Below are 17,581 nucleotides of genomic sequence, written 5' to 3'. Positions count from 1 at the left end.
CACACACACACACACACACACACACACACACATTTTGATCATATCCACTCCTGCATTTTTTTTTTCTTTTTTTTCTTGACTTTTTTTGTGTTTGTACCCAAACGGCTCGGCTCAGACTTCTCTTCCTTTCGTCGCATCATCTCCCCAGGAAACTTAAAACGCGAGACTGATAAAACGTGTGTGTGTGTGTGTGTGTGTGTGTGTGTGTGTGTGTGTGTGTGTGTGTGTGTGTGTGTGTGTGTGTGTGTGTGAGAGAGTGAGTGATTGAGTGTGTGTGCGTGTGTGTGTGTGTCGCCTCGGTAACACATTCTCTCTCTCTCTCTCTCTCTCTCTCTCTCTCTCTCTCTCTCTCTCTCTCTCTCTCTCTCTCTCTTCCTGAGCCTCACCACGCAACGCCCCACCCAATCATAGGGGAGGAGGAGGAAGAGAAGGAGGAGGAGGAGGAAAGGGAGGAAGGGGGAGTGGTGCGGCAAATACGTCAGAGAGAAGGCTGGAGGGAAGGAGGGAGGAAGGAAGAAAGGAGGGAGAGTGACAAAGAATGAATACTAAGTGGTAGATATAAAGGATGTGAAGAAGGAAACGAAGGAGAGCGAATGCATGAAGAAAGTATCAGAAGTAAGGAATGAAGGAACTATAATAACAAGGAGGGGGAAGAAGAGTAAGGAGAGCGAGGAAGGAAACAAAGGAGAAAGGGGAGGATAGAAGCAAGCAGGGAGGAAGAAAGGAAGGAAAGAAAGTGGGAAGCGTAAAGACAGAGAGCCCGCAAGAGGGGGAGGGTGAAAACATTGTGGAAGAAGGGCGAGAGGAAGGAAAGGGAAGTGAAAGGAAGGGAAAAAGCAGAGGAAGAGAGGAAAGGAGAGAGAAATTGAGAAAAAAGTTAAATTCGAGAGGCAGAGCAAGGAAAGGGAAGTGAAAGGAAGGGAAAAAGCAGAGGAAGAAAGGAAAGGAGAGAGAAACTGAGAAAAAGTTAAATTAAAGAGAAAGCAAGGAAAGGGAGGTGAAAGGAGGAAGGAAAACAGAAAGAACGGGAGACAGATAGCGATTAGAAGGAAGGAAGGCGAGGAAGTGCAAAAACAAAAGAGGGTAAGAAGAAAGGTGAAGGAAGGTGAAAGAATAAAGACCGAATAAGTAAAATAGTTAGTAATAAGAATGAAGGAAGACAACGAAGGATGAAAACAAGGGAGATGGGAGAAAACAAAGAAAGGTGAAAGAAGGAAGGAAAACAGGAAAACAAAAATGACAGCAAAGAAGGAAGGAAGGAAAAGAAGGGAAGCAGAGAAAAGCGACAAGTGCAGAATAGAAGGAAAAGATAAAGAAGGGAAAGAAAGGAGATAAAGATAATAACAGGAGAAGGTGAAGGAAGGAAGGGAAGGAATCATGGTAGAAGGAAGTAGAGGAAGAGAAACAGAGAAAAGTCATAGCAGAGTAGAAGGGAACGAGAAAGGAAGGAAGGGAAAGAAACGCAGTAGAAATAAGAAAATGAAGGGGAGCAGACAGTGACCGCAGAGTATGTAGAAGGGAAAGATGTAGAAAGGAAGGGAAGAAAGCACAGTAGAAGAAAAGAAAGGAAAGGAAGGGGAGAAGAGAAACTGACAGGAGAGTAGAAAGAAAATAAAGAAGAAGAAAGAAAGGAAGGTAAGAAAGGAACACAGTAGAAGAAAATAAAGGAAAATAAAGAAGAAGAAAGAAAGGGAGGGAAGGAAGGAAGCACAGTAGAAGAAAGGAAAATAAAGAAGAAGAAAGAAAGGAAGGGAAGGAAGGAAACACAGTAGAAGAAAAGAAAGGAAAATAAAGAAGAAGAAAGAAAGGAAGCACAGTAGAAAAAAAGAAAGGAAGAAACAGAGAAAAATGACAAAAACAGAAGAAAAGGAAAAGGTGAAAGAAGGAAGAGAATGAAGCACAGCAGAAATAAGGAAAGGAAGGGAAGCAGAGGAGAGGGAAAAGATGAAGGAAGGGAGAAAGAGATGAAAGCAAAGAGGAGTGAAAGCAGAGAGCAATAAGAAAGGCAGGGAGGAAGAGAAGGCAAGGGAGGGTGGGAGGGAGGGAGAGCGAAGTCCGAGGCCTCACCCTAACACCCTACCGCGGTATTGTTTGTACACGTGTTTACATCCCGCAGTGTGTCACGGGGGCTTGATAGTCACCCTTGTCATTCTTGCCAAGGAGCATGATCACCCCCACCCCACCCACCCCTCCCTCCCCTCTTCCCTCCCTGTACCCTCACCACTTTCTCTCCTTCCCTCCTGTGCTTTCTCTTCCTCTTTCCTTCCTTCGTCCACTGCCTCTCACCTGCTCACTCATTTTCTCTATTCCTCCCTTTAACCTATTCCTCCGCTTCCTTTCCATGTCCTCTCTTCTTTCATTTCTCTATCCCTCCCCTTCCTCCTTATCCATGCCCTCCCATTCACTGCCTTTCCCTTCTTCCTATACTTTTCTTCCCCCATTTTATTTCTATATATGCCTGTCATCTCCTCCTTCGCCAGACATCCCTTCCTATCCTTCCTTTCCCATGTCATACAACCCTTCCTATCATTCCCCTCCCCTGCCAAACAACCCCTCCTGGCCTTCCCCTTCCCTTTTCATTTCCTATCTTTAAGTGCCTACCCCTCTACTCTCCTGCATATCTTTCCCTCTCCCTTGCCTTCCCATTCATTCCCATCCCCCCTATTCCTTTCCACTCCCTCCCTTATCTCCATGACCGGCTTTTCCTGAAGTGGGTGAGTCACTGTTTGCCCCGTCACCTCGTCGCCGCCTCATATATAAATAATAAACGTATGAACCCCGTGCCAAGGCGACGTTCTCTTACTCTATAATTCAGGGGGTACTATTATTTATTTTGACATGGTAATACTTGCGTCATTGGTGGTGAAGAAGAAAATGGGGTGGTTATGTGAGGATGGAAGTAAGGAAAGAAAGGAAGAAGGGAGGGAAGGGAAGAGAGAAAGAAAAGAAGGGGTGCAGAAAGAATGAAGAGAAAGGATGGAAAGAGAGAAAGTATAAAAAAGGAGGGAAGAAAGAAATATGGAAGGAAGGAAAGAAAAAAATAAGTATATAAAATGATAAAGGGAATAAGAATGATTTAGTGTAGAAGGAAAAATGAATGAAGTAAAGAAAAATGAATAAAGGAAAGAAAGTAGGAAAGTAGGAAGAAATGAAGGAAATAAGAGGAGGGAAAGGGAGACAGAAAGAACAAAGAAAAGAAGGAGCGAAGAAAGAAAGACGGAAGGAAGGGAAAAAAAAATGTAAGAATAAGTTATGAAAAAAAAAATTGAAGGAAGACATGAAAATTAATAAGGGAAAAAGGAAAGAGTTAGGAAAGACAAAAACAAATAAATACAGAAACAAAGAAAGAAAGTGCCTTGTCAAGTAGGAAGGAAGAGAGGAAGGAAGAAAGAAAGCAAGCACGGAAGGAAGGTCGGGTCGTTGCTCTCGCCAGACCCTCAATCCTCCACCTTCCCCTCCACCTTCCCCTCACCTCTTCCCCTTCGCACACCTCGCCAGCCAGGTCGCGAAGGCACCAGACACACACCCAGACGACGAGAGGGACACACGCACACGCCAAGCCGCTGGACCGTGACGTGACCAGCTGCAGACGGTCACGAGAGGCGGGGCGGGGCGGGGCGGGGCAGTGGTCGAAGTTGCAGTAGTTATTTGAGGCGCCGTACTGGTGGTGGTGGGTGACCTGTGTGTGGGTGCGGATATACCTGATGTTACCGTGACCTGGAGTGGTGGTGGTCGTTATAATATTGTTTGTTGGTATAGATTGTTTTCGTCTTTGTTTTCTGAAGGTGTTGTGTCAGATATGCATTTCTTTCTTCCTTTCTTTCTTTCCCTTCCTTCCTTCGTTTTCTCCTCTCTTCTTTATTTTCTTTTATCTCCATGTTCTCTCCTTTCCTTGCCTTGCACACATTCCTCTCGCTTCGTCGTATCTTCCGCATGCATTCCTCGAGTTAATGGAAAGGCAAACACACACACACACACACACACTCACACACACACACACACACACACACACACACACACACACACACACATCTGTATTATTCACTTAACAAGAAAATCCTACAATTTCAGTCTTACTACTACTACTACTACTACTACCACTACTACTACCACTACTACCACTACTACTACCACTACTACTACCACTACTACTACTACTACTACTACTTTGATAAGCTAATTGACTGAGATGACTGGATGGATTGATAGTTTTATAGGGGTTAGTAACTCGTTGATTGATTGGCTGACTAGAATTCTGGTTGGCTGGCTGATTGGTTAAAGGATAGACTGAATAGGTTAGGTTAGGTTATGCTAGGTTAGGGTAGGGTAGGGTAGGATAGGTTACGTTAGGTTAGGCTAGGTTAGGTTAGGCTAGGTTAGGTTAGACTAGGTTCAGCCATCACCAAGGGAGGGATGGGGTAAGGGGGGCGCGAGGAGAGGTGGAATGAGGCAGGAAGAGGAACATTACCCCGCATAATAATGTCGTGATTGATCGCTGTTTGTGTAAGGCGACCCGCGACCCTGCTCCGTGTGTGTGTGTGTGTGTGTGTGTTGGCGCGATGTTATCCCCTTCCCTTTTCTCCCATTTCTTTGGCTCCCCTTCCATCTCATCTCTCACACCATTCCTACACTTACTACCCACATATTAACCCTTTCCTTTCCCTTCCCTTTCCTTCCTTCCCTTCGTCCTGACCCTTCTCGCTCCCGTCTCTTCCAGTCACTTATATATCCTCCCTTTCCTTCTTCCCCATTCCTCCTCTCTTCCCTCTTTCTTCTCTTCTCCCCTTTCTTCTTCCCCATTCCTCCTTTCTCCTCCCTCTCCCTTTGCCAATTATAACCTTAACCGTGTTGTTTTTTTGTTATTGAGACCTACTACTACAAAATTATTATTATTATTATTATTATTATTATTATTACTGAGTCTAACTACTTTTTTTGTTTCATTACAGGTGAGTTGGCGTCCTGAGGTGATGAAGATTGTCGTGGATAGGTAAGCATGACTTCACATCACTTAACCTGACATGACCTACCCTGTTTGTTCTCTTGACCTCTTGCATCGTCTTCTCCTGAACTTCACATTGACCTTTACGAGGAGATGCTTACGGGGTCGGAAGCCAAGAGGGAGGGAGGGAGGGGCAAGAGGATAAGTGAGGAAGGGGGGGTCAAGAGGGGGGAAGGAAGGGAGGGATGTCTTCTTGGTATACTCTTGATAAAAAATAAAGGTCAGGAAGCATGAGTCGTATCTTGAACTAACCTCGTGATGCTGTGGAATGCCTCGTGACTGAATGACTGATGCTGCGTGGGCGTGTGTGACCTTTATCAACGTGTGTGTGTGTGTGTGCCGGAAATCCTTGGACGTGTGCGGATAAGATAGCAAGTTGGAGAAGGGAGGGAAAGGGGGAGGAGGGTGGAGATGGGAAAGGAAGGTGGAAAAGGTGGAGTTAGCAGGGGAGGACGTTGTGTTATTGTGGTGGTGGTGACTGTAGTAGTTGTTGTGGTTGTTGTTTTTGTTGTTGTTGTGGTGGTGGTGATGGTGGTGGTATAATGGTTAGTAGCGGTTTTGGTGTTGGTGGAGGGGTGGTGGTATCAGTGGAGGGGGGTGTCGTGGTAGTGGTGGTTGTGGGGGGGTCGTATGTAGTGCCGTTGTGGTCGTAGTAGTCGCCGTCAGATGGTCGTAGTAAGGAGTAAGGGTCGTCTAGGCGGTTCTGCCCAAAGCCTCACTCACATATCTTCCCTTTCCTTTCATGTCCCTTCCCTTCCCTTCCCTTCCCTTCCCTTCCCTTCCCTTCCCTTCCCTTCCATTCCATTGCATTTCCTCCTCAGATATCTCTTCCCTCCTCCATCCGTCTTCTTTCCTGTGGCTTAAATTCCTATCCTCCATATTTTCCTTTCACTTCCTTCTTATCTTCCCTTGCCTTCTCTCCTCCGCTCCCCTCCCCTCCACATCCCCTCCCTTCTCTCCCCTCCTCACCTCTCCTCTCTTTTCAATATCATCTCAAGTGGAAAAAAATCATGTAAAGGAGGCTGGGAGAGGAACGCGTGGAGGAAGTTGGAAAAAATAGTGGAAGGAGGGGGAAGAGTTCTAGGAAGAAGGGGGAGGGAAGAAGATGTAGTGGATAGAGGAGGGGGTGAAAGGGATTGCAGAGAGAGGAGGAGAAGGGGATGAATCATGTGGGAAGAGGGGAAGAAGATGGAGACGAAGGGGATGGAGATAGGAAGGAAAAAAGAAGGGGATGGAGATAGGAGGGAAAGAGGAAGGGGAGGGAGATAGGAGGGAAAGAGGAAGGGGAGGGGGAGGGGGAGTGTGGGGGGGTTCTCCATTACCTTCTTCATTAATATATCTCAAATGTCAAGGAGAAATGGGAAGGGGGCGTGAAGAAGACGGAGTGTGTAGAAGGGGAAGGGACGGGATAGTAAGGGAGCGGATGTAGATGGAGGGGGGGTAGGGGGGGCGCACTCCTTTCATATCTTCATCAATAAACCTCAAATGTCAAGGACGCCATTATTTTCCCCCCCTACTTCAGTTTTCCTTTTCTTTTTTAATTTATTTTTTTATTTTTTTCTTCCTGCCTCTTCCCGCTTTCCTTCTTGTCTCACTGTTATTGCTTTTCGTTATGTGTCTGTTTGTTAGTCTGTTTGTCCTTTCTGTCTCTTCTATATTTCTTTCTCGTCTCACTTTTATTTCCTTTCCATATGAGCGTCTGTCTGTGTCTGTCTGTGTCTGTTTGTCCTGTCTGTCCCTACTTATTTCCTTTCCATCTCACTCATACTTTTTTTTCTTTCTGTATAGGCGTCTGTCTGTTTAAGTCTGTCTGTATCTATCCTCCTGTATTTCGTTCTTCGTCTCATTCATTCGATTTTTTTCTTCCTTTTTTTCTCTTTCTTTTTCTTTCACTCAAATTTTCGTGGTTTCCTGTCAAGACTTGTGGTGTGGACCGTGAGGATGCAGTAATGGTGTGTGTTCCCCCCTTCCCACCCCTGCTCTCTCTCTCTCTCTCTCTCTCTCTCTCTCTCTCTCTCTCTCTGATGGTGGTGTACCGCTAGGGGGGGCGGGGGAAGCTGATGCATTCCTGGGGCCCTTCTGTTATTTCCGTGTGTGCTCCGACTGGGATTTGCGGTTACTGAGAGAGAGAGAGAGAGAGAGAGAGAGAGAGAGAGAGAGAGAGAAAATATATATATAAGACAGTATAAAACAGTATACTAAAACAATTAAAACAATAACAAACCCAAATCAAAACTTCATCCAGATAAAAACATAACTAACGTCTTTCAAAATTACTCTCCACCAAATACGAAAAACAAGAAATAATAGAGGCACTTTACATAATATACAAACAAAATAAAGGAAAACTGAATACAAGAAGCTAACCATTACAGACTACTACATCTGATCAGTCTGCCTGTATTGTGAACTCTGAACTCCCCAAAGATCGCTGGTATCCTTCAACAAACCCTTACACTGCCCCATAAAGACCCAACCCGCCGGCCAGCTCTTAAGGGCGCCACAAAGGACAGACAAGTGGTTCGTGCGGGAGCCCCGAGCCGAGTATTTAGACCAGGTGCGTGTACACCGGCCGATCCTATCCTCTTAATGGCCTGCTTCCTTTGACTCGTGCTGGGGCGGCTGCTGGTTCTGGCTTCTGCTGCTGTGACACGAGGCGAGGAAGGAGACTGTCGTGCACCACTTAAAGGTAGAAAGAAAGAAAATGACAAGAGTTGATTCCGTTGGTGTGAAGGCGGTTGGTCAGCTGGTGTGGCATACTGGGAATGGAGTCGTTGAAGAAATGGCTATGGCGAGGGTTAGTTCCAGTCTATAGATAAAGAAGGCGTCTGAGGATGACTATAGGGAGTGTATTGAAAAGGCATTGCTGAGCGCTTGTCGGTATAGTGTTACAACCAGACGACTGGCCTTACATAATTGTCTCGCCTCATCTACGTAAAGGAAAGCGGAAAGGAGGCTGTGACCAGGGTTGAGTCTACGGGGAGTGTGTTACTATTATTATAAGAGACGAATCAGGTAGCACGTTGCGTCTCAGCGCCGCATAACTATTGCCAAGAAACATCACGATCTAACTCTTTTAACGATAACTACAAATGAGTTTCTTTATTGGAACCCAGAAAGCAGTTTTGGGGTAGGAAGTCGGGAAATATAAGCGGCTGAGTACGACAATCTAGCAACGTTGGTAGAGAGGTAGGAGCGCGGATACTATAAACCCCCAAACACTTGACACGCTGAGGAAGAGAAAATAAAAGTGAAAGCAATGAGAGGAGTAGAAAGAGGACGAGACACTACGGAGGATCATAGAAGTGGAGGGACAGAGGGGCTGTACAGGGTAATGCTTGCAAGGGATCAATCTTCACTCAGCGTCTCTTGGTTACACTGCAGGCACACAGCGACCTTGACCTAGCATAATATGAGCCGCCCCTTGGAGGTGGAAAGCAGGGCTGTGGTTAAGGGAGAGTGTTTCCGTGAGTGACGGCTTTACTGAGCGTCTGTCGCTAATGTTGCAGCCGCAGACCGTCCTTGACCTTTCATAATAACAGCTTGATTCCCTTAGCGGAACCTCTGCGAGCGTGGAGTCGGGTGGCTGAGTGTCTGGCTGGCGGAATATCTGTCTGACTGGTTTGTTGAGTATCTGACTGGCTGGCTGGCGGAATATTTGACTGGCTGGCTTGTTGTGTATCTGACTGACTGGCTGGCGGAATATCTGACTGGCTGGCTTGCTGAGTATCTGACTGACTGGCTGGCGGAATATTTGACTGGCTGGCTTGTTGAGTATCTGACTGACTGGCTGTCGGAATATCTGACTGGGTGACTTGTTGAGTATCTGACTGACTGGCTGGCGGAATATCTGACTGGCTGGCTTGCTGAGTATCTGACTGGCTGGCTGAGTATCTATGTGAGTGTCTGGCTGACTGACTGCTGGCGGGCTTGTTGGGTGTCTAAAACTGTGATTGGCTTTTTGTTTCTCTACCTCCCTGTCCTGCTACCTACCTACCTACTTCCTTTCTACCTACGTACATACTTACCTACCTTCCTACCTACCTACCCACAAACCTACCCACTCACCTGCCGTCCTGTCTGTCCGGCTGGCTGAGTGTCGGACTGAAGTGACAAGCTCTTGACTGCCCGGCTGAGTCATGACGACCGCCGCCTTATGTGGGAGGGCGAAGTAAATTCATGTTCTCGCGATATGTAGGTCGAATTTCAGGGTGTTTGGGGAGCATGAATACGGCGTTTCCGTGTGTTCGTGCGTGCGGGGCGGAGATTGTGGCAAGACTTACGCGAAGCCCACATTCCTCGCCCAAAGACCCGCGGCTTCAGCATGATTGGCGCACGTAACGAGTCGCGCCAGACCGTCGTCGGCTCACTGATTGCTTTCACTGCCTTGCCTCTTAGGGCGGGATTATAAGACACTTTCGGTTCTCACATCAGCTGTTTCTAAAGGTCAAAGAGGGGATCAATCGGGTTCTAATGAGTGTTTCTTTAGGCTCACGGTACAGAAGAAGGGTCAAACTACCACCAGGGCCATAAAACTACTACTGGAAATGCCCAAAACTCCTACGAATGCCTTATCAAAAATGTGTACTTGGGCGACGAAATGTTTAGTAATGCGACCTAAAGTGTCGTGCAGCTGTCCATCACGGGGATTTTTTTTTTTTTTATTTTTTTTTTATTTATTTATTTATTTTTTTTTTTTTTTTTTAAGGTTATTTCATTCTACTGGCCAAAATACATGTGATTTATTTTGTTGCCTTTTATCAGGACACCATTCCTCCCGAAATTGACTTTTCTTTCGGTCACTCCTCTCTAATCTTTTTAGGGGCAGTAAGTAGCGGGCTTTTTTTTTTTTTTTTTTTCCATTATTTTTTTAAGCTCTTGAACTGTCTCCTTTGCTGTAAAAAAAATAAAGAGTACACATCATATTTTTTTTTCTCCAGCGATACTAAGTTATTTTGCACATGTTATTTTGTTTAATGCGTACAAACGTGAAGAAGAATAAAGAAAAAGTATATTAACAAAACATAAATAAAGATATACCTGGAAAGAGCAACCAACTAAAAAAAAAAAAAAAATCTCAGCACACAGTTTTAAATTAAAGTGACGTGGCTGACATGACTCACCTGGTTGACTGACGGGCTGCTTTAAGATTCATCACATCACACCACACTACACCACACTACACTACACTACACTACACTATGCCTCACTATACCACACCACACCACACTACACCACACCGCTTTAACCACACTACACCACATTTATGCATCACGTCACACTACACTACACTACACTTCACTACACTACACTATGCCTCACTATACCACACCGCACCACACTACACCACACCGCTTTGAACCACACTACACCACATTTATGCATCACGTCACACTACGCCACACTACACTTCATCACATTTCTTAACCTCACAACACCACACTTATACATTACACCACGCTACACCACACCACATTTCACTACACCACACCTCTCTGAACCACACTACAACACAGCGTTCTGCATCCAACCCAACCCCACCACACCACCAAACAATCTACACCATATCACCACCACACTACCAAGCACCACTCGCCTCACCACAATCCCCCTCCAAGCACGTATACACCACACCACACCACTAAATAAACCACACCATATCACCACCACCACTCACCTCACCACAGTCAGCCTCCAAGCACGTCCACACCCGCCCCGCAGACACTCCTCAATTACGACTCCTTGCAGGCGGAATTAAGAGGGAAAAAAAGTGAGATTATTATTCGTGTACCTGCCCTCACCTGCATCCGTGAACGCCGCTCTCGACACGTCCGTCCCCTTATGTGACCCTCTACACGCGTCTCTCTCTCTCTCTCTCTCTCTCTCTCTCTCTCTCTCTCTCTCTTTCTCTCTCTCTCTCGCGCGCGCGCGCGCGCGCGGCCAATAAAAGGGATTCAAGTCCTCCTTGGTTTTGTTTTCTGACTCTTTAATTGATTTTACTTATGGTTGTTCCGGTGTGTGTGTGTGTGTGTGTGTGTATGTGTGTGTGTGTGTGTGTGTGTGTTTGTAATTCACCACGGCCTGATCACGAGTTGGACTCGCCTTCGCCGGCAGGTACCCTCCCGACACTAGCAAGTGCATGCTCATTATCGTCGATCTCTGTGTACTGCCAGGACCTCACACACCACACACCCCATCCCCCTTGCTCAAGGGGAGACAATAACCACTCCTAGTCAACGGAAAGAATCCGGCCTGAACGGGGCTCGAACCGCCGCCTGTTTGGCCGTGAAGCCTTGCAGCGCGGCGCTCTATAGAGTCTAGCCGATTGAGCTACCGGAGTGGTGTTTGAGCTACCGGAGCGGTGTGTGTGTGTGTGTGTGTGTGTGTGTGTGTGTGTAAGGGAGAGAGAGAGAGAGAGAGAGAGAGAGAGAGAGAGGAAACAATATATTACATAAGTCTATCTTTGCCAACGTATTAGACAGGCACCTTCCCACCCTGCCGAGAGAGAGAGAGAGAGAGAGAATGCAATATTGTACGATCTCTCAGGGAGACAGACAGACAGACGGGCACCTCACCTCTTCACCTCTTCACCCCAGCGCAGGGAGGAGGAGGAGGGAGGAAGAGTAGGAGGAGAAGGAGGGCGACAATGGGGGCGGCGCCTCTCAGACTTGTGCCGTCTCTCTCTCTCTCTCTCTCTCTCTCTCTCTCTCTCTCATCCAATATTGTCTATCCTTCCCTTCCCTTCTCTTCCGTTCCCTTTCTCCCTTCCTTTCCTCCCGCCACCACCCTACCTTGCCAATATCTTCTCCCCTTCCTCCTCCTCCTCCTCCTCCTCCGCCGTGTATATAACCATTACCAGTTGTTTGGCGAATGTTCTCATAGACTAACAGATCTGGTGTTTGTTATCGCTTACATATTCCTCCTCCTCCTCTTCGTCCTCCTCCTTTTCATGAAGCATCATATTAATTTTCCTCAAAACTTTTTTTCATCAAAATTTTACGTAAACTTGCGGTAAACTGCATATTGATTTTTTTAAGACTCCAATCACTTCAGGTTTCCTCCTCCTCCTCCTCTTGTTTGTTTTTGTCCCTTCTAGTTTCTACGTCTTTCTTTCATCTTTCGTTAATTTTCTTTATTCTTTTCACTTGTCTTCCTTCCTTTCCCTTTTATCCTCTTTCTTTTCTCCTCATCCCTCCTCCACTCCTCCTTCCACCTCTCCTTTCTTTTCCTTTCTCTCTTCTTCCATCTCTTGTCTTTTCCTTGTTTTCAGTTACATCACTTTTCTTACTTCATTCTTTTATCCCTCCTCCTCCTCCTCCTCCTCCTCCTCCCTCGCCCCCAAAACAGCTGTTGAAAGAGATAACAGTTAGTTGTTGTTTTCGTTGTGTTAGGTAACTCCTCCCTCTCCTCCTCCTCTTCCCTTCCCTTCCCCATCTTCTGTTCCCCTCTCCTCCTCCTCTTCCCTTCCCCTCCCCATCTTTTGTTCCTCTCTCCTCCTCCTCTTCCCTTCCCCTCTCCTCCTCCTCTTCCCTTCCCATCTTTTGTTCTCCTCTCCTCCTCCTCTTCCCTTCCCATCTTTTGTTCTCCTCTCCTCCTCCTCTTCCACCTCCTCCTCTTCTTCTTCTTCCCATTGTTTTACCTCCACCTCCCTCTCCTTCTTCCCCTCTTCATCTATTTTCCTTTCTTCTTTTTCTCTTCTTGTCTTCCCTTTATCTTTGCTGCTCACTTTGTCCTCCGTCTCCCCTTTTGTTTTCTTTCCTTCACTCCTTTGTCTTCCCTTCTATTGATTCTTTCTTGTTTTTTCTACTCCTTTCTTCTCTTTTCTTAATACGTTCTTCCGCCTCCTCATTTTCTTTGGCAAGCTTTTTCTTTTTCTTTTTCTCCTTGTTTTCTTTTTTCTCCTCTTTCTGCTCCATTCGTTTCCCTCTCTTCTGTTTCCTCCTTTCCCTTCCCCCTTTCTTCTTTCTCTATTGACACTTTTTTCTCCTTCCCTTTCTCTCCTCACCACTTCCATTCTTTCTTTTCTTTTATTTTTTATTCCACTTTCCTTTTCCCTCTCCTTCCTGCCTTTCTCTCCTCTCCCTCTCTCCCTTTTTTCCCCTTCACATTTCTTATTTCCCTCCTTTCCCCTCCTTTCTTTCCCCTCACTATCCCTGTTTCTCCTCCCACCCTTCTCTTAACTCCCCTTCCTTTTCATTTTTTTTCTCTCCCCCTTCCTTCTGTCCTTTACCTACCCCTCCCTTCTATCCCCGGTTTTTCCCCTCACTGCAAACATCCTTCCCTTCTCTCCTCTCTTCCCCTTCCTTCCCTTCCCCTCTCTTCCCTTCCCCTCTCCTCCTCTCCCTCCCCCTTTCCTCCTCATCTCTCATAATAACCTAATTACGTTCGCCATGACCTTGCCAAAGACTAAAGTTCACCCAGAGGACGTAAGGTAACCTCCTTCTCCTCCTCTTCCTCTTCCTCTTCCTCCTCCTCCTCCTCTTCCTCCTGTGTTATACTACCACACCCCTAACCTCCTAACCTCTCTCCTTCCTCCTCCTCCCTCCCTCCCGCCTTTCCTACTCCTCCTCCTCCTCCTCCTCCTCATCATCATCATCATCATCATCCTTGGAGTTATGATCACTCGTCGTTGCTTCCCTCTTTGTCCTCTTCGTCCTCTTCCTCGTCCTCGTCCTCCTCCTCCTCGTACAGTCCTTGTCATCTTCGTCACCGCCCCTCTCCTCCTCCTCCTCTCCTCTCCGCCTCCTCCTCCCCTTCCTCTTGGTCGTGAAGTGCAGTTGCAGGAGGAGGAGGAGGAGGAGGAGTGGCGTCTTGAAGTGGAAGAAGAGACACATCAAGTCGATGAAGAGAGGGGAGGGAGAGGGGGCTGTACACACACACACACACACACACACACACACACACACACACACACACACAGAATGCAGTGAACCGTATCGATCAGTGTCGTGTAGTTTATCACTGCAGAATGTTCTCCCCTCCCTCCCCTCCCCTCCCCCTTCCTCTTCCCCTCCCCTCCCTTTCCCCTCTCCACCCCCTCCCCACCTCTGCATCTCTTTAATTTCCCCGTCATATAACTTTTCCCTCCCCTTCCCCCTCTTCCCCTTCCTCACCTTCCCTTTCTTCTCCTTCCTCCCCTTCCCCTTCCTCCCCTTCCTCTTCCCCTCCCTTTTCCCTCGTCTAGCATATCCCACCACCCCCTCCCCATTTCTGCATCTCCTAATTTCCCCGCGTCATAAGTTTTCCCCTCCCTTTCCCCTACCACTTCTCCTCTTCCCCTTCCTCTTCCTCTTCCCCTCCCTTTTCCCTCGTCTAGCATACCCCTTCACCCCCTCCCCACTCCTGCATCTCTTAATATCCCCGGCTTATATCTCCTCCTCCCCTTCCACCCCTTTCCACCCTTACCCCTTTCCTCCCTTCCCTCCCTTCATTTTCCCCTCGTCCGGCATACCCCTCCACCCCTTCACCTCTTCTCCATCTCCTAATTTTCCTGTCTTATAGCTTCTCCCCTCCTCTTCCCCCATTTTCCTTTCTTTTCTATACCTCCCCTTCTGAACCTCCCCCTCTACCACCATCACAATCCTCTTACCCGCATGTCACCCCCTCCTCTCCTTTCTCTCTCCCTCTCCTCCCCTCCCCTCCCCTTTTCAAGCACGCCGGCAGTTCCTTCACCTCTCCTCTCTCTCTCTCTCTCTCTCTCTCTCTCTCTCTCTCTCTCTCTCTCTCTCTCTCTCTCTCTCTCTCTCTCTCTCTCTCTCTCTCTCTCTCTCTCTCTCTCTCTCTTTCTCTCTCTCTCTCTCTCTGTCGCCCCCCTCTCTCCCTCTCTCTTTCTCTCTCTCTCTCTCTCTCTCTCTCTCTTCTCTCCCCTCCCCTTGTTAAGACTGCATTATTTGGGTTTTCTTAGTAAAGGGAGACGTGTGGGTGGAGGAGGAGGAGGAGGAGGAGGAGGAGAAGAACTGCGGGTTACATTATGCTTTTGTGTTTTGTAGATTGATTTTCTTTCCACCTCCTCCTCCTCTTCCTCCTCCTCCACCATTGCCTTTTCCATTCTTGGTTACAATATGCTTTTGTGTTCTGTATAGATTGGTTTACTCTTTTAATACGTCCTCCTCCTCTTTTTCCATTTTTTTTTCTTTTTTTTCTCCCCGTGTTTTTTTTTTTTTTATCTAACTCTTCATTATTTTTTTTCTTTCTCCCTCCTCATCTTCTCCTTTTTTCATTTTTTTTTTCTTATCCCTTTTTTTATCTACCTCTTCGTTATTTTATTTTCTCTCCCTCCTACTCTCCTCCTCTTACTCCTTTTCCCACCCCCTGATCTGACTGCCATGTTTCTCCTCCCTCCTCGCCGTCTACCTGTTTTTCTATACCTACCTACCTTCCTATCTGCCTATCTGCACTCCTTCCTGTTTACCTATCCACCTACCTAGTACTTATTTACCTACCTGCCTCTCCATCTGTTCCACCCATCTACACACTTATATTCCTTCACATTTACCCCACTTATCTACCTGCCTTTTTCTACCTTTTTTTTTACCTTCTTGTCTGTGATTCCTTACCCCCTCTATATATCTACTTGTCTGTCTGTCTGTCTGTCTTTCTGTTTCTACTTGTCTGTCTTTCTGTGTGTGTGTGTGTGTGTGTGTGTGTGTGTGTGTGTGTGTGTGTGTGTGTGTGTGTCTGTTCGTCTGTCTATCTGCCTATCTATGTCTCTGTTTTTTTCTGTGTGTGTCTGTTTGTCTGTTTTCTGTCTTGTCTGTGTCTGTCTGTCTGTTCGTCTGTCTGTCTGCCTGTCTTTGTATGTTAGTGTGTCTTCGTCTGTGTGTCTGCTTGTCTGTTTTCTGTCTTGTCTGTCTGTCTAGTGTGTCTGCCCGCCCGCCTGCCTGCCTCGCTGACTCACACCTGTTACCTGGAAATGGAGGGCTCCCAGGGCAGGATTATTACCCTCCCGCCCTTCCAATAATCCGCAGCATGGAGGGTCAGGATACACACGCCCTGCCCTCACTTCCTCCCCCCCTGCTCCCTGCCCCTTGCCTCTTTGATTCCTTGCCCTCGCCTCCTGCCCCCTGCCTCGATCCTTGCCTCTTACATCCTGCCTCACGTGTCTTCATTTACTCTCGTCGTCTTTCATTTTCCTCATTGCTGTGAATACCACCTCTCTGAACCAGGCTTTTTCTTCCTTTTTCTCATTTCTTCTTCTTCCTCCTTTTCCCCCTCCTGCATTTTTTACCTGTCTCCATTTACTTTTGTCTTCTTTAATTTTCTTCATTGCTTTTACTACTACCTCTCTGTACCATTTTTTTTCTTCCTTTTTCTCATTTCTTCTCCCTCCTCTTCCCCCTCCTGCATTTTTTTCTCCCTTTTTCTGCCACTTCTTCACTGCTTCCTCTACCTTTTGCCTCTCTAGACGCTTATCTTCTTCCTTTCTTCACTGCATCTTCTTTTTTCCTGTCTCTTTGAACCCTTTTCTTCTTTTTCTTCATTCTTTTTCTACTGACTCTGAACATTTGTCTTCCTTTTCTTCACTGCGAGATACAATTATCAAGCGGAAAAATGGAAGTGATAAGGGGCTGGCTTCCTTTCCTTCACCCATTGTTTTGTCTTCTTTTTCTTCTTCCCCTTCTCCTCCTCCTCTTCTTCTGTTTCTTCTTCATCTTCTTCTTCTTGTACTTATAATTATGGGATGTTAATGATCTTCTCAGACATTATTTTTCATTTCGTCTTCCTTCCTTTGTCTTTTTTTCTGCGTCTGACAACACCCACGAAAGAAAGAAAAAAAATATATAATTGATGCAAAAATGGCGTGAGCGGCGGCAGCTTGATGGTGATGGTGGCGTGATGGTGATGGTGGTGGTTGTGATAGTGGTGGTGCGGATGGTAATGGTGGTTGGTGTTGGAGGGGGGTGGTAGTGGAAGGAGCGGTCGGGGGGTATGGTGGTGGTTGATAGTGGCGATGGTGTTGGCGGTAATACTGATGGTGATGGTGTTGATAGTAATGGTGGTGGTGGTGGTGGTGGTGGTACAGACTCGACAAGTAACAAATAACACCTCTTTCCTTCCTCCCTTCCTCACTTCTTATTGCTGATGATGATGATGATAGTGGCAGGGATGATGGTGACTGGTAGACCCGATTCCTTTACAGTCATTACATTACGTTGCGGTTCCTCTAGAAAAAAGGTAAAAAAAAAAATTAAAAAAAAACTCAAATCTATGTATGCAATTGTGAATATTCTCAATTATTTTCTGCTTCGTTCTTTGGCGTGGATAGTGGGCGAGGCGTAACAGGCAGAGACAGACGGACAGACAGGCAATGAATAAACAGCAAGCAGACAGACAGCAGGTGGTAGGAAGACAGACACACTTATTCCTCCGCCCTTACCTCGCGTCCTGTCTCCCTTATCCTACTCGAGTCTGTCCTTCCCTTGTTTCCTCTCCCTATCCTCCCACCTCCCTCGCATACTCTCTTACGTTTACCCTTCCTCTGTCCTTCGCCAACGCCCTGCCTCCCTTCCTCTCTCCCTCCCTTCTTCCCTTCCTTACCCATTACTTAAGTTTTCCTCTCACGCCTTCCCTTTCACACAC

General features: G+C 46.8%; 1 protein-coding gene across 8 annotated transcripts in view; it reads left to right on the top strand.

Moving 5' to 3' along the window:
- Positions 1–17,581, top strand: part of LOC126995627 (ras-specific guanine nucleotide-releasing factor RalGPS1-like) — a 131,416-nt gene that overhangs the window by 53,350 nt on the left and 60,485 nt on the right. For 2 of the 8 annotated variants that reach the window (XM_050855349.1, XM_050855350.1), the window contains one exon: positions 4,950–4,990. The exons of the other annotated variants lie outside the window; for them this stretch is intronic. In XM_050855349.1, the coding sequence (XP_050711306.1) occupies positions 4,971–4,990 (20 nt within the window). In that variant the 5' untranslated portion in view covers positions 4,950–4,970. The remainder of the gene's footprint in view (positions 1–4,949; positions 4,991–17,581) is intronic. 8 annotated transcript variants of the gene reach the window in all.

Source organism: Eriocheir sinensis, chromosome 8 (assembly GCF_024679095.1).
Source record: "Eriocheir sinensis breed Jianghai 21 chromosome 8, ASM2467909v1, whole genome shotgun sequence".
Classification (NCBI taxonomy): Eukaryota; Metazoa; Arthropoda; class Malacostraca; order Decapoda; family Varunidae; genus Eriocheir; species Eriocheir sinensis.
Note: the sequence above shows the minus strand (reverse complement) of the source record. Positions and strands in the feature narration are given on the sequence as shown.